We start from the raw sequence: 15298 nt of genomic DNA, 5'->3' as shown, positions 1-15298 counted from the left end.
GTGGGTTGTACCCATGAAAGCTCATCTCTCTAGATATATAAAAAAAGTTTTTCCTGCAGGATGACAGAGTGATGTTATCACATCACTCTGCATCCTGCAGCCCCTCCTCCCTCAGCCACCAGGCGTCCTCCCTCCCTCTTTCCTGCTACTAGCCCCAGCTTGTGACCGAGGTGATTGAGTAGCTAAACCCCGAAGGTAAATTATACTCTCCTCACCATCCTTGCCCATCTCCTCACCTTCCCCTGTGCACAGCACGGCCAGCTCCATGCGGGGGGGGGGGGGGGGGGGGAGGAGAAAACAACTGGCTGTGACAGCATGGGGGGGTGTAGGGGGCAGGGTTAGGTAAGGATGGGGAGTGTAGGAATATGGAGGAAGGAGGTTGGGGTAGGGATAGGCGGGGTAGGATGGGGAGGAGGAGGATGGGTGGGTGTAGAAATGGAGGTGGGGTAGGGATGGAAGGAGGGAAGTGGGCGGGCTGGCGATGTGGAGGGGTTAGGGAGGTTGGTGGGTGTAGGAATGGAGGCAGGAGAATGGGGGTGTAGGAATGGAGGACACGGGGGGTAGGGATGGAAGGACTGAGGGGTGGGCTGTGGACCATGGACTATTTTATTGGCAGGTGGAGCAGGAACATGAAGGATGTGGGTTGGGGGTACTGGCTGGCGACTGAAGGGCACAAGTGGGAGGGATGGGCTAAAGCATTCGGATAGAGGGGCCGGTTCAGGAGTGTGGTGGGTGAGAGTGGAGAAGGGTGCAAGTGACTTGGGGCCATGGAGAGAGCAGCTGGGATCAGTGCAAGATTAACAGGCCAGTGAGGGGGCGGGGGGTGGCTGGGTCTCTAAGGTGCTACAGGACCACTCCTTTTTAAAGTTTTTTTAAGTTACAGACTAACATGGCTACCTCTCAGACTATTCAGGTACATGTAGTTTGTAAAATTAGAAATGCATGTATCATGTGGTAAGGCTCAATTATTTTAATAGAAATCAGATTCTATTAAATCAGATTCTGTTTTTAATGGATAAATATCCATTAAAAACAACTCCTCCTGCATCATGTACAAGATATTCCATTCACTAAATCTAATTACCTACATTTCCTCAGCATTATTTTATAACAGTCTGAAATATAATAAAGATGAAGTAATCAAATAGAGAATGTCAAATCAAATTTGACCGGGAGAGAATTAAAGATAAACAGAGCCTGGGTCTGTAATATTTAATCTCCTAGAAGTCTTCATGGCCTACCCAGACATGCATCAGTCCAAATAGCTTTCTCTTGATCATCTATTGTTCTCACTACTAGGTCTTCAATTTGTCTCCCACATAAGGCAAGCCTTAGGCAAGCCTACCACAACTGATAGTTACATACTATGGGTCTTATCAGTAGACTCAGAGATTGCAGTGACCTCTGAATCAGATTCTATGCTATATGCAATTCTATTTCAGACTTAATGCTATAACCAGCTGTTTTTGATACCTGAACACATTAGGATTGAAGATTAAGCTCCCATTCAAAAGCACTGAAAGGCACATTTCTTTTTTTACGGTTTGGTTAATTTAACAATTTTTTAATATCAATTGTTATATTAAAACAGACTAAACTGAATTTATTCCCTAAGAACAATAAAATTAATCATTTCAATTTCAAACAATGAAGCTGATTTGGAGGAATTTTTAACTCATAAGAAATGACACTATAATAATTTAACCCAATTTTGTTTTAAAATAGAAATTCTCAAAAACAAACAAACAACCCCATTCATATATCTAACTAATTTTGCAATTAATAATTGGATAAACTATAGAAGTTTGGAACATCTGATTACTTAACTTTTTTAACTTTTCTGCTTAGTAGATTCTTAGAAAATTAATCAAACTCTTTCCAAATTTTTATTCACATTTTCAACTGTTTGAGGACTATTCCTATCACTGCTAGCACAAGAGATGCTATGAGGCAGAGAGTATTTATAAAACAAATACTTTAGATGGATTATTGATTATGACTTTATAAACTTATTTTGTTCAGTATAAATGCCAAATAGTGAGTTACATTTATCTACCAAACCACTAAAAACATCTTTGTAAAATTGTACCAACCTTCTCATTTAGGCAGGCTTGGAAATCACTTTTCATATTAGTAACAGAAACCCTATCCTGTGCCCTCTTTGGGCCACTGACATATGGCGTTATACAACTCAGATCTATCTGTATTATCTGGAAAAGAAAAAAAAAATAGTAACATGCACTAGGAAACATTGCTTGATACATAACTGCATTAACCCCTAGTTATTCAAGGCAACTGGGCCCATACGGTTTAGTAATCTGAATATTCTATGACTTTTTCCAGTAAAAAGCGAGGCTTCCATTTTTAAGATGGAGTATGACTAACAACCCCTTTATCATGAGCTATCTGAGCTCTGACACCAGCTGCTACAACTACTCATTCAGAAATCAAAGTTACATGGTATCTTTAAAGAGCTGGTTGACAAAAGGATTCATCAGCCTTTCCTATACTTATTACAGCGCTTAAGGTTGTGAGGTTTTTTTGTAAAGTATCTAACTGCCCAAAGCAATTAGTTAAGATATTCATGTAGAAAACTACTAAAAAGGAACAATAATTACCGTATATACTCGAGTATAAGCCGAGTTTTTCAGCACAGTTTTTGTGCTGAAAAATGCCCCCCTCGGCTTATACTCGAGTCAGCCTCCTGCCGCCGGCCGGGTCTAGACGCATGAGCCCGGAGCTCCGGCCCCCCAGCCCCTGCCCTCCTGGCCCTTCCGGCCCCTGCCCTCCTGACCCTCTCAGCCCCCCTGTCCCCTTGTCCCCCCGAGCCCCTGCCCTCCTGGCCCACCCAGTCCCTGCCCCCTCGGCCCCCCAGCCCCTGCCCTCCTGGCTCTCCTGGCCCCCCAGCCCCTGCCTGCTCGGCACCATGGGCCCTTGCCGCGTGGGAGGAAGGGCGTTTGGGGCCATTCGCCATGACGCTCGGGTGCAGCGCTGAGCTCGGGAACAGCTGGGCCTGGAGCCGACTCGGCACCGTGGGCGTCTGTTCTGGAAGCGCCCGGGAGCCCTGATCACGAGCTTGGGCCCGATTCTGGGGCAGGTGCACAAGGACCAGCCGCTGCTCCCTGCTCCCCCTCCCCTCCCCTCCCCTCCCCTCCCCTCCCCTCCCGTGGTAAAATCCAGCCAGCACCGGCACCCGCTCCCCCCGCTGGCTCACTGGCCCATCGACGCCCGGCCCGGGTCTCGCACAGCCTCCCCCCCCCCCCGCTGGCTCATTGGCCCATCGATGCCCGGCTCTGGTCTCTCACAGCCCCCCCCCCCCCCCCCGCTGGCTCGTTTAGAGGGGGCTCGTTGGCAGGCGAGGGGGCCGGAACGTGGGGGCTGCGGGGGCTGAGCTGTGGCCGTGCCTGCAGAACCATATTGTTTTTGTTGACCCCCTTTTCCCCTTACAGAGCTAGGTTATTGTTTTTCTTTGAAATAAATATTCATGTAATTTTATTGGTATCTATCTTCATTTTTTACATTTACCAGTAGCTGCCTCATTTCCTACCCTAGGCTTATACTCGAGTCAATATTTTTTCCCAGTTCTTTGGGGTAAATTTAGGTGCCTCGGCTTATATTCGGGTCGGCTTATACTCGAGTATATACGGTACAATAGAATAAAAATAATTTATGAATAATGAATACAAATAGTTGCAAAAATAAAAGTCATTTTATAAATACCTGGGAATATTCAGGCTCCTCTAAAGAAATCTGATCATTTCGAAATAACTTCACAGCTTTCAGATATGTTTCCATGGACTCAAGCTTAGCCTTGTCAAACCCTATGGAAAATATTCCCAGACACAGAAAAAAGTATGGTACAACATACTAGGGATATAAAAGAGTAGTTGATAAGTCGACTATCCACATTCCCCCCGTTGCCGCCTCTATATCAGAGGCAGCGGGGTGGGGGAGGAGGGAGCAGGAGACAATGCTGGGGGGAGCCAGCTTAAAATCTGGTTCCCTTCAGCACTGTGTCCGCCTCCTTCTCCCCTCCCGTTGCCTGATCCCAGCAGCAGCACCTGTCTGTGGGGAATCCCAACTTCCTGCTGGGACCAGCTGGGCAGGCGGCCGGCTCATGGACCAAACCACGCTGAAGCTCTGCAATTTTTAAAACACAGTAGGTACTAGGGGGCAGGCTGTCTGGCTCCTACTGCCTTTTAAATTGCAGAGCCACAGTGGGGTTTGGTCCCGGCATGAGCCAGGACTGAGCTGGCTGCTTTCCCCTATCAAGTAATTGACTAGTTGATAAAAATTCTATCAACTATTGGATTATTAAAATAACCCAATTTTAACATCCCTACAACTTACTTGTGACTAGGGTTTTCAGAAGTAAATTGTGTGAATTTGTCACAATATCTGTGTGCCACCACATAGATTCCATGAATCTAACACTATTCATCTACATGAAATTCTGACTCTGCACTTGAATAACTGCCCTGAATAACAGTGGAAGAAAATAGTCAACCATATATACCAAAGGTTACAATTTAAAAAAATGAACACATGAAAAGGACAAATCAAATTTCAGAACAGAAGGGTGATGGGGGGAGGTGAATGTCTGTGGGCCTCCCCCCCCCATCCTCCTTCTCTTCTGAAATTTGATTTGTCCTTTTCATGTGTGTTCATTTTTTAAAATTGTATCCTTTGGTATATATGGTTGTGACTATTTTCTTCCACTATTTGATCTGAGGAAGTGGGTCTGGCCCACGAAAGCTCATCATCTAATAAACCATCTTGTTAGTCTTTAAAGTGCTACATACAGGCAGTCCCCGGGTTACATACAAGATAGGGACTGTAGGTTTGTTCTTAAGTTGAATCTGTATGTAAGTCGGAACTGGCATCCAGATTCAGCCGCTGCTGAAACTGATCAGTTTCAACAGCGGCTGAATCTGGACGCCAGTTCAGACTTACATACAGATTCAACTTAAGAAACCCAGGCGTCCCCAAGTCAGCTGCTGCTGAAACTGATCAGCAGCTGATTCCAGGAAGCCCGGGGCAGAGCAACTCTGCCTCGGGCGTCCTGTAGTCAGCCGCTGGTCAGTTTCAGCAGAGGCTAACTTGGGGACGCCTGGGGCAGAGCAGCTCGGGTGCTGCTGGGTTGGTCCAGTAGCGCGGCCGCTCCTCGGCGCTACTGGACCAACCCAGCAGCACCCCAGCTGCTCTGCCCCAGGCGTCCTGATTCAGCTGCTGCTGAAACTGATCAGCAGCAGCTGAATCAGGACTCCTGGGGCAGAGCAGCTGGGGTGCTGCCGGGTTGGTCCAGTAGCGCCAAGGAGCGGTGCTGCAGGACCAACCGGCAGCGCCCCACCTGCTCTACCACAGGCCCCGGGCTTTGCTCCACGTCTCCCTAGTCTGCTGGGGGGGGGGGGCACTAGCTGCGTCCCCCCCCACAGCAGACCAGGGAGATGCGGAGCAAAGCGGCAGAGGACCCGGGCCGGACCCGCGGCGCTTCCAGATCAGCTGGAAGCGCCGCGGGTCCGGCCTGGGTCCTCCGCGGCTTTGCTCAGCGTCTCCCTGGTCTGCTGGCTCCCCCAGCAGACCAGGGAGACGGGGAGCAGCTTTTCTTGCCCCGGAGGAGGCGGGCGGCGGGACCAGGCGTCCCGCCGCTCCAGTCCTCCAGGACGAGAAAATCCCCGTTCGTAACTGCAGATCCGACATAAGTCGGATCCGCATAACTCGGGGACTGCCTGTAGTCCTGTATTTTGCTTCAGTTACACCAGACTAACATGGCTACATTTCTATTACTGCCCTGAATAACAGTCTTCTTGCCACATATAATTTGCCTATACACTCTACCTCTGGTAGCAGTTTAAGCCTACACAAAGTCTAAAAGTGAAATACTTCAATCCTTGATACAAGGATTGCCAATCCACGATACAAGGATTGCCAATCCACAGACACTGAGTATGCTTTCAGCAAGCTATGTACAAATTAGTTCATAATTAAGAGCTTTTCACCATCATCTGATTGCCTCACTGCAGCCTAAGATGGAACTCAGAAAAGGAACATTAATTCAGCAGACTCCTTCTCATTATGGCCTGGTTTATGGGAAGAATCAGCAAAATCTTTTTGCTCTTCCAAGCCAAATTAGGTAAGACCAGTAACTGAATTTTACTTTTCATATGCATCTCAAGAGACTAACAAAAATATATAGAAACATGAAGGCTATGTCTGCACTGGCATTTTAACCTGCCTGGTCATTCAATCATGGATTTAAAAGTAGACATTCTTCTACAAAGGAATTTCACTAACCAATTACAGAGAGAGTCTGCAGAACTGGAATTAATCTACAGATTTGACTCCGTTACCCTGGGCTTGGATAAAGACATGAACTGGTTGGCGTATTTCAAAGCTAATTTCTTCTGCCTTTAACAACGACATTTCCACATTAAAAGCTACATATAGGATACACCCAGCCCACCTAATTAGCCTCACTAACACCTTCCTACAGTTGACAGGTACTGGGGTGTGTGTGTGTGTGTGTGTGTGTGTGCGCGCGCGCGCACAAATAAAAACCTTGATTTCTGTTATTTCCACTCCAATTCACCTGATGAAGTGGGTTTTACCCACAACAGCTTATGATGCTATACATTTTTGTTAGTTGCTATACCAAAGGAGTACTCATCATGGCTACCCCTCTGATATAGTTTTCAAATTGCTATGAATAACTCATAGAGGAGAAGGGAAATGGTCTGTCTTGACAGAGTTGACCACTGCATGCTCAAGAATAAGTTGACTCAGGGACAGTAATGGCAATGATTAGACAGATCAGGAAGCAGAGAAAATAACCAGATTTGGTACAAGCGTGAGAGGCATGCCAGCTATTCATCTGTCAAGATTTTTTTTTAAATTCCCATTTTAATGAGAAAAACTGTAATGACTAAAATGTAGTGCCATAAGGAAATTTACATGCTAATAAGCTTCAGGACCAATGGCCAATTCTACAGAGAAAGGTAGATGACATTCATTACAGTAGTATAATTTTCATTAAATTTAAAATTTCATAGTGTCCATGAGGCTATTCATGGGAGAGAGTTGCAAAGTAGTTCCCCATGATATCTAATTTCACTGCACAACAGCACTGAAGAAAAATGCTGTCCAAATATAATGATGCAATTTTAGATAAAAAAAAAAAAAAATCTACCATATGAGTTTATAATGCGCTGAATCATATGTACTGTAATTTTATCCTTACCTGTATGCTTTAAGTGCTTGAGCGTCACATTATCAACAGGGAAAAAGCTCAGAATAGCACCATATTCGGGACACATATTTGCTATTGTGGTTCGATCAGCAATAGATAGCTGGGACACACCAGTTCCAAAAAACTCAACAAATTTTCCAGACACTCCTGCTTGCCTGAGTTGCTGTTTGAAATGAAATAATAACTATATGACATCTGGAACATAAGAAGGTATGCTACAAAGAAAGTTTTGTGCAACAGTTTGAAATTTCACTTTTACTAAGTGAAATACAGCAGGAAACATCTTTAACTCTAAAATCATATTAGCAAAATTAAACTTCAAAACTTTAACACTTAGACTGGACTCTGACAGAGATAAAATCCCTCAAGATCTCTCTCACCTGCTCAGTTCTGCAAATTTTCAAGCAGTGACTGTTTCATAAAAGATATTGCTAGGAGTCAGGATGCACAGGGCAATGTGTGGCTTATAGTTTGGTAGACAAGGTGATAAATATTCAAAAGAAGGAATTTAGAGCTCTTCTCTAAGTCCAGGGAACTAGTGACAGTCCTTTGCACTGTCATAAGGAAAGCCTAGTTAGACACTATTCACCCTCTGTTGTTCCCCAAGGTACCCTACCTGTGAAGACAATGGAATTTCAGAGAACAGAGGATGGCAATGACAAGAATGGGATAATTTGAGGGAAAAAGATTTTTTAGAAGTCAGGATGAGAAAACTAACAAACATCTAAGTAGCAACTTATGTCACTGGAACTACTTTTGAAAATAAAACTACCACATTGGAAAGGTATCTGTTTATCTGTTAAGATAACAAAGCGGCATTACTGGTTAGTTGGGTACTGTTACTGAAAACCTAAGCACTACTTTTATCCCTGATGGTTCCCCAATTTCCCTGGAATAACCCTCCACTCCATTTTGAGGCACTATATACTACATCATGAATCCTTCCAGACAGATGGCAACACCTGTCCTCCTTAGGCTAGAGTAGATGCTCCTGAACAGTGTAAAACATTACAACTTCCTCATCCCTTGGTGCCAAACATGCTGCATTCACAGCTAAGATACCCAGGAGAACAAGAAACTGGGAACAGACATCTAACAAGGCTTTTCTGTGTGATGGTACAAACCACTGTCACTAGTTCACTAGGCTGAGAGTGGAGATTCATTGACATTTACTTCCTCTTATATGTCCTCCTTTATAAAGGACAAAACTCCAAGGTACATGAAAAACTAAAAAATAGAAACTGATTAAATCTTGCTAAGGATTTGATCAGAATGGAAGAATTGACCATACCGACATGGATCACTCTGATACCTTTCAACAGAGGCCACATAGCCAAAAAGTGGAAATACAGAGAGACAAGGTCACATTCTACTCTCACTACATTTCTGTTACATTACTGAAAGTACCAACTTCAGTAAAGTTATTCTTGATTTACCTCAGATTGAGAAAGAAAAAAAGCAAGAATAATTTAGAGTTAAGAGACAAACAGGAGGGCATTTTCCATTGCAGAAACTAAATGCTCTCACTAGAGAACATATTTATTTATAAGTTACACAAATAAAATATGCAGAGCTTCAAAAAGATCTCACCAAACTAAGTGACTGGGCAACAAAATGAAATGTAATGTTGATAAATGTAAAGTAATGCACATCGGAAAAAATAATCCCAACTATACATGCAATATGATGGGGACTAATTTAGCTACAACTACTCAAGAGAGATCTTGGAGTCATTGTGGATAGTTCTCTGAAAACATCCATTCAATGTGCAGTGGCAGTCAAAAAGCAAATAGAATGTTAGGAATAATTTAAAAAGGGGTAGAAAATAAGACAGAGAATATCTTATTGCCTCTATATAAAACCATGGTATACCCACATCTTGAATACTGTGTACAGTTGTGGTCACCTCATCTCAAAAGATATATTGGCACTGGTTCAGAAAAGGGCAACAAAGGGTTTGAAACAGGTCCCATACAAAGAGAGATTAAAAAGATCTGGACTTTTCAGCTTAGAAAAGAGAAGACTAAGGGGGAATATGATACAGGTCTATAAAATCATGAGTGGTGTAAAAAAGGTGACTAGGGAAAAGTTATTTACTTATTCCCACAATGAAAGACCTAGGAGTCACCAAATGAAATTAATAGGCAGCAGGTTTAAAACAAACAAAAAGAAGATTCTCTTTACTCAGCATACGGTCAACCTCTGGAATTCCTTGCGAGAGGATGTAGTGAAGACTAGGACTTCAACAGGGTTCAAAAAAGAGCTAGATAGATTCATGAAGGTTAGGTCCAACACTGGCCATTAGCCAGGATGGGTAGAAATGGTGTCTCTAGCCTCTGTTTGTCCGGAAATGGGTGACTGGAGAGGGATCATATGAGGATTACCTGTATGTTCCCTCCCCCTGGGGCATCTGGTATTGGTCACTGACAGCAGACAGGATACCGGGCTAGACAGACCTTTGGTGTGACCCAGTATGGCCATTCTTATGTTCTTATAAACAAGATACCATTGGTAAAAAGAAAATAAATGGGACTTAAATGAGCAGTTGCATGCTTATTTCCCTTCCCAAGCATTTGTGGCAGATTTCCCACAATAAGAAAGTCTAAATAGAATTGTAAATTACCTTAGTAATATTTAGGACAACATCTATGGATGTAGCAAGTGGGCTGGCTAAGCCAGTCAGCTCACACCCAACTACCTCAGGCAAAGTGAGTGTAACTGGCATTCCCAGCATTACTGCTTCTGTTTCAATACCACCAACACCTGGAGGGAGAATATTAAACTGTTTTTAATGGTGTTAAGTAATTCACATAATAAATATTTTGAAGTGCATGTTAAAGTCTAATAAAGTTTCTCCTATTGAAGTTAAAGACTATGATAGTTGTATCTGACTGCAACTGAAGGGCATGTACAATACATGTGTGCCACTAAAAGACATACTATTATGAACTTTCATGGGCAAAAACCCACTTCTTCTGATGATGAGCTCATGATACTATTTTTTTTTGTTAGTCTTTAAGGTGCCACAGGACCATTAGTTTTTAAACTACAGACAACATTGCTACATCTCTGAGACTAAAGATGGACATGAAAGAATCTTGCAAAACTACTGACCAAATTATGACATTTTAATTCTGCTGGCATTGTGTACCATACCTACTACACATTTATGTAACAACTATGCTAATATTTATCTGAATTTCACACCACACATTCAAACAGTATTTATCTGAACATTTCCTTGTCATTTTTTCTTTAAAATTTTTTAAAAAGCAACGTATTACTCCTGAAAAGTGTTGGATCGAAGTTTTCTATTCATACAGAGAACACATGCAGCATGAACAACAGCCATGGAAGCTTCCATATACTGCCATGCCAATGTGCATCTAGCTACAGCAGTGATGGGCAACCAAGGCTAGTGAGTGTGCCATGAGTGGCCATCCTTCATCTCAGTGGGTTGCAAAATTTAAATTGGGCATGTGCACTAACCATGACCCCAAGAATTAGATTAAATACATTGCACCTGACTGTCCTTAATCGCGCCCTTTCAACACAAAGTGATCCATTATTAGGGGCAAATTACATTGCTGGCAAAAATAACACAGAAGCAGGAGAGCACAGCTCTCACAATGTTATGTGCAATCAGCATGGACCTTACTCGCATCATTGCTTTAAATATGTGTTGCTTATTTTGCCAGTGGCTGCTCGATCCTCCCTTCTGCTGCAGGTCCCATCCCCACTATACCCTTCCCCTCAAATCCCTACCCAGCCTCTTGCTTGAATCCTCCACAAAGCGTGACCCCTCCCTTCTCTTCCTCCTCTCTCCCAGCATTTCCCAAGCATTGTGAATTGGCTGATTTGCACCCTGTTCCCACTTCTCCACATCCTCCCAGAGATTGAAAGCTGAGAGGGGGAAAAGCAGGGATGGAACACAAATCAGTGGATTCATAGTGCTCTTGAAGTGCTGGGATGGAGGGGAAGAAGTAGATAAGTGTCAGGACCCCAGGAGATGGGATGGGAGGAAAGGAGGCAGAAGGGGGAGGCGTGGGTCATATGTAGAATCTGCAGGTGCCCACCACTGAGGTACAGCAACAAGATCTTTGCAGTATTATGGTTTCCTTCAAATCCCTTCTCAGGATACATAATTCCTAATTTATTTCCAATGACAACATAAAAATGCTCATCTGTACACAATATAAATATCTTAAAAACCCAACTATTTAGGGTGTAAACCACTTATCTTGGGAATGAAACAGGCCTTACTATATGAAATCTTTCTAATTTCTTTTAGAAGAACCGCAAACAAATTCAGTCCATCATTCATGTCATGAAACTCACCTCAAAATGTTTTCCCTAAATAAAATTTCAGGTTCTAAATGCTGTTAAGACTTGGAACAGAGAAATATCCAATATGAAGAAAGTATTAAATACTAATTAATTATTTTCCATTCATATAGTAAGAAAACTTACAAATGCAATTGACATCATCAAGTCATATACATGATACTTACCCCATCCCAAGATCCCCAAACCATTTACCATAGTTGTATGTGAATCTGTGCCAACTACGCTGTCGGGATATAAGAAATCTTTAACTTCAAAAACAACTCTTGATAAATATTCCAAGTTCACTTGGTGTGCCATTCCCATTTCAGGTGGAATTACAGCAACATTCCTAAAAACCTTTGAACTCCACTATATTTTTTTTTAAAAGAGAATAAAAAAGGGTATTTGTTATATTTAAATCAACTATGACTTTTTGCATTTGTAAAGAAGCTGTGCTAAACTCTATTTAGTGAAGAATAACTAAAATAAAAATATGAACCATGTCATTGTACTGTACTTGTTCATCAATTATAATTGACTACAAATTAGGAAATACACAATTTCAGCATTTAGATATGGTTCTACTCTGAAAAGTGTCTATGTAAAAATCCACATATCTGCTTCCTGTGGGTATACAGACACATATCGTTTGATATTTCTGGCTGTGATTTAAACTCCTGTTAGTACTGCAAAGCCATCATACCTATGCGATATTGATTTGGATTCTAATCCTTCTTGTTTATTAACAAAATTATTTAGTAAATTCCAATGAGAGGCTTAATCACTTTATGTACAAACCTAATAAAAAGCAATGGATTCACACAGATGTCACTGAACTAAGACAATGGGGAAGCACAAATATAACCATGGGTAATACTTGACCAACAGACCCTTCAGTACTGATTATGTTTTCATGAGATGGTAAAAATACAGCTAGATTCCCACAAATTTGGCTGACTGTAAAACTGATAGTTAGAAAAACATCTCTGTACTTGCAAATTCAGCACACAAACATGAACATTCAATTTCTGCAGTTACTTTTCAGAGTACAGTTGCACTTTAATTGTTCATTTCTTTCTTTTTTAGTTGTTTATATGATCAATTAATTATATTTAATGGTATTACAAAAGAAAAATGCTCTAGCAAGTCAGCAACATACATAGTTATCCTGTCTGTTGATTCAATAGCAGCATATTACAATGCCTTAAGTAATCAGAGTTCAGATCTCAAGTTTCCAGGCTAGAAGCAAACATTAAGACTACGTCTACAATGGCATGATTTTGCGCAAATACTTTTAACGCAAGAGTTTTTGCGTTAAAGTATTTGCGCAAGAGAGTGTCTACACTGGCATGTGCCTTTGCGCAAAAGCATCCGTGCCAGTGTAGACACTCTCTTGCGCAAGAAAGCTCCGATGGCTAAAATGGCTATTGGGCTTTCTTGCGCAATAAATGAACGTTGCCTGTCTACACTGGCCTCTTGTGTAAGAACAGTTGCGCAAGAGGGCTTATCCCTGAGCGAGAGTGTCAGAGTATTTGCGCAAGAAGCACTGATTTCCTACATTAGAACGTCAGTGTTCTTTCACAAGTACTTGCGGCCAGTGTAGATAGGTGACAAGATTTTGCGCAAAAGCGGCCGCTTTTCCACAAAATCTTGCCAATGTAGACACAGCCTAACAGTCAGAAGTATGGAGAAGTGATTTACATCAGTAAAGCAACCCCACCACAACTGCTGGCTGTTACTAGAGTACCCAAATCCCATTCAGAGGTAGTCCCACTAATTTAAATGAGACTACAGTCTTAAAACAAAGATTTGGAGGATCATAAGCTTTGGCTAGGGCAGTGGTTCTCAAACTTTTTGGCCTGTGACCCACCAGGTTCAATGCAAACCTTTCCGTGGACCACCAGTTGCTAATGGAAATTAATTACATAATTATGCCCAAGCCATTTTGCTAGGGAGAAGAGTTTAATTTAACCAGGAAGAAAGGAAATATTAAACAGATTAAACTCTTCAACTTTCTCATGTTTATTTAAAATGAAGTTTCAGAAACTAAGTAAAATATAAATTTATGTCCAACACAAAAGATTCCAATGTTTATTTATGGCAGGCAGGGTGAACTTTTTAGGATCAGGGACTAGTGAAGCAGTTAACCTGTAGAGAGGCACACAGATAATAATTTGCAGCAGATAATTGTGAAGAGCTGAGTGCTTTCAATGCATTTTCATTTCAGTGGAAATTTAGGATGCTTTGCACCTCAAAGTATCTAGTCCTCAGTGTTTGGTCAGTTTCACTTTTGTTTCCAGTTAGCATCACTTCTGGTTATCAAATTTGAATATGATACTATTGATATTTGGATTATAAACACCTGGAAAATGTTTAAATCAAAATAAATAGTGATTCAGTTAATATTAGCTTATTGAATACAGTGAAAACTGTGTTATCCAGCACTAGAGATTTGAGTAGTCATAATCGAGCTGACTACTTGCATTTCCTCCTCCCCTTGCTGCCTCTGATACAGAGGCAGCAGAGGAAGAGGGGGAGGTGCAGGAGCCAGTGTTGGGGCGGGAGCCAGCTTAAAAGTTGGTTCCATCATCTCCGCAGTGCCACCTCTCCTCCCCCCCCCCCCCCCGTGCTGTTGCCTCTATCACTACATTTTATCAACTATACGATTAGTGAAATACCCACTTCTTAACATCCCTATCCAGCACTCAGGAATAATGGCAGACACTGGTTAACTGAACGTGTTGGATAACAAAGCAGCCCTTGATGGCTCCAATCCGCTGCCTGCCTCTCTCCAAGGGAGGAGGCTTCCTCCTCCTCAGGAGCAGTGCCAGCAGCCCATCCAGCACTCTGTTAAATTACAACTTTGTTAAGCAGCTGGGTGCAATGCCAGTTAATAGTAGGGATGTTAAAAATCATGTAATATGGTAACCATGTAACTGTTAAATATTCTGTTGGTTACACCATTAACTGTTATTTTTACTATAAGCCCGCTGTGGGCTCTTTAGTAAGAGCTGGCAGGCTCTGTTCCAGCATGCACTGCCTGCTGGCTCCAAATATACTGGCAGAGCCACAGGGGGGATGGGTGGAGGTGGCCTGTGATTAACTGGTGACAGTAACAATATTAACTGATAAGCAGATGCTTATCGGTTAATCGGTTACACTCTAACACCCATAATTAATAGAGTTTTTCAGTTAACACAGTACCAGATAACAAAGCTTTTACTGTATTTCTATTAATATTTTGTATCTTTCCTCCATTAAAAAATCCACACATCTTAATTAGGGCTCTACAATGCCTGTCATCATGTAGCACACTCATCAGCGGTACTAAAATATACTAAAAAATTCTGACTTGAAAACCTGAAGTTTGGAAAGTGATACAATAAATTCCCCCTGCCATCATGAATTGCCAAGGCCACTTGATGGTTTGCCAATCTTTCAAATCAAGAATATAATATGAGGGCTGTGCAAAAAAAAAAAGGGCCTACCTTAAAAAACTGAAGCCTCTCTCTATTTCTGCCAAATTCCACTTCTTGGTTTTTTAACACTGTTTCAGGCCTAGAAATTAAAATTAATTGGTAAATAATAACATTTTTGAATGATAAACAATGAGATTTCCTGGAATGCTAATATATTTCTGCATATAGCAGTATTCTTTTAAATGATTTACTAGACAAGACTGAGGCAATTCCTTCCAAACAAGGAAGTGAAGAAAGAAGATCCCCT

General features: G+C 42.1%; 1 protein-coding gene across 1 annotated transcript in view; it reads right to left on the bottom strand.

Moving 5' to 3' along the window:
* The window catches only part of IREB2 (iron responsive element binding protein 2), a 63275-nt gene that overhangs the window by 29310 nt on the left and 18667 nt on the right, over positions 1-15298 (bottom strand). Inside the window, exons 6-11 of the mRNA XM_075897605.2 lie at positions 15061-15130; positions 11758-11941; positions 9870-10009; positions 7238-7409; positions 3721-3821; positions 2094-2210 (exon numbers count right to left, since the gene is read on the bottom strand). Coding sequence (XP_075753720.2) covers positions 2094-2210; positions 3721-3821; positions 7238-7409; positions 9870-10009; positions 11758-11941; positions 15061-15130 — 784 coding nt within the window. The remainder of the gene's footprint in view (positions 1-2093; positions 2211-3720; positions 3822-7237; positions 7410-9869; positions 10010-11757; positions 11942-15060; positions 15131-15298) is intronic.

The sequence above is a fragment of the Pelodiscus sinensis genome, chromosome 14 (genome assembly GCF_052426305.1).
Source record: "Pelodiscus sinensis isolate ZL-2025 chromosome 14, ASM5242630v1, whole genome shotgun sequence".
Taxonomy (NCBI): domain Eukaryota; kingdom Metazoa; phylum Chordata; order Testudines; family Trionychidae; genus Pelodiscus; species Pelodiscus sinensis.
The sequence above is the reverse complement of the archived record's forward strand: the minus strand, read 5'-3'. Positions and strand labels throughout refer to the sequence as shown.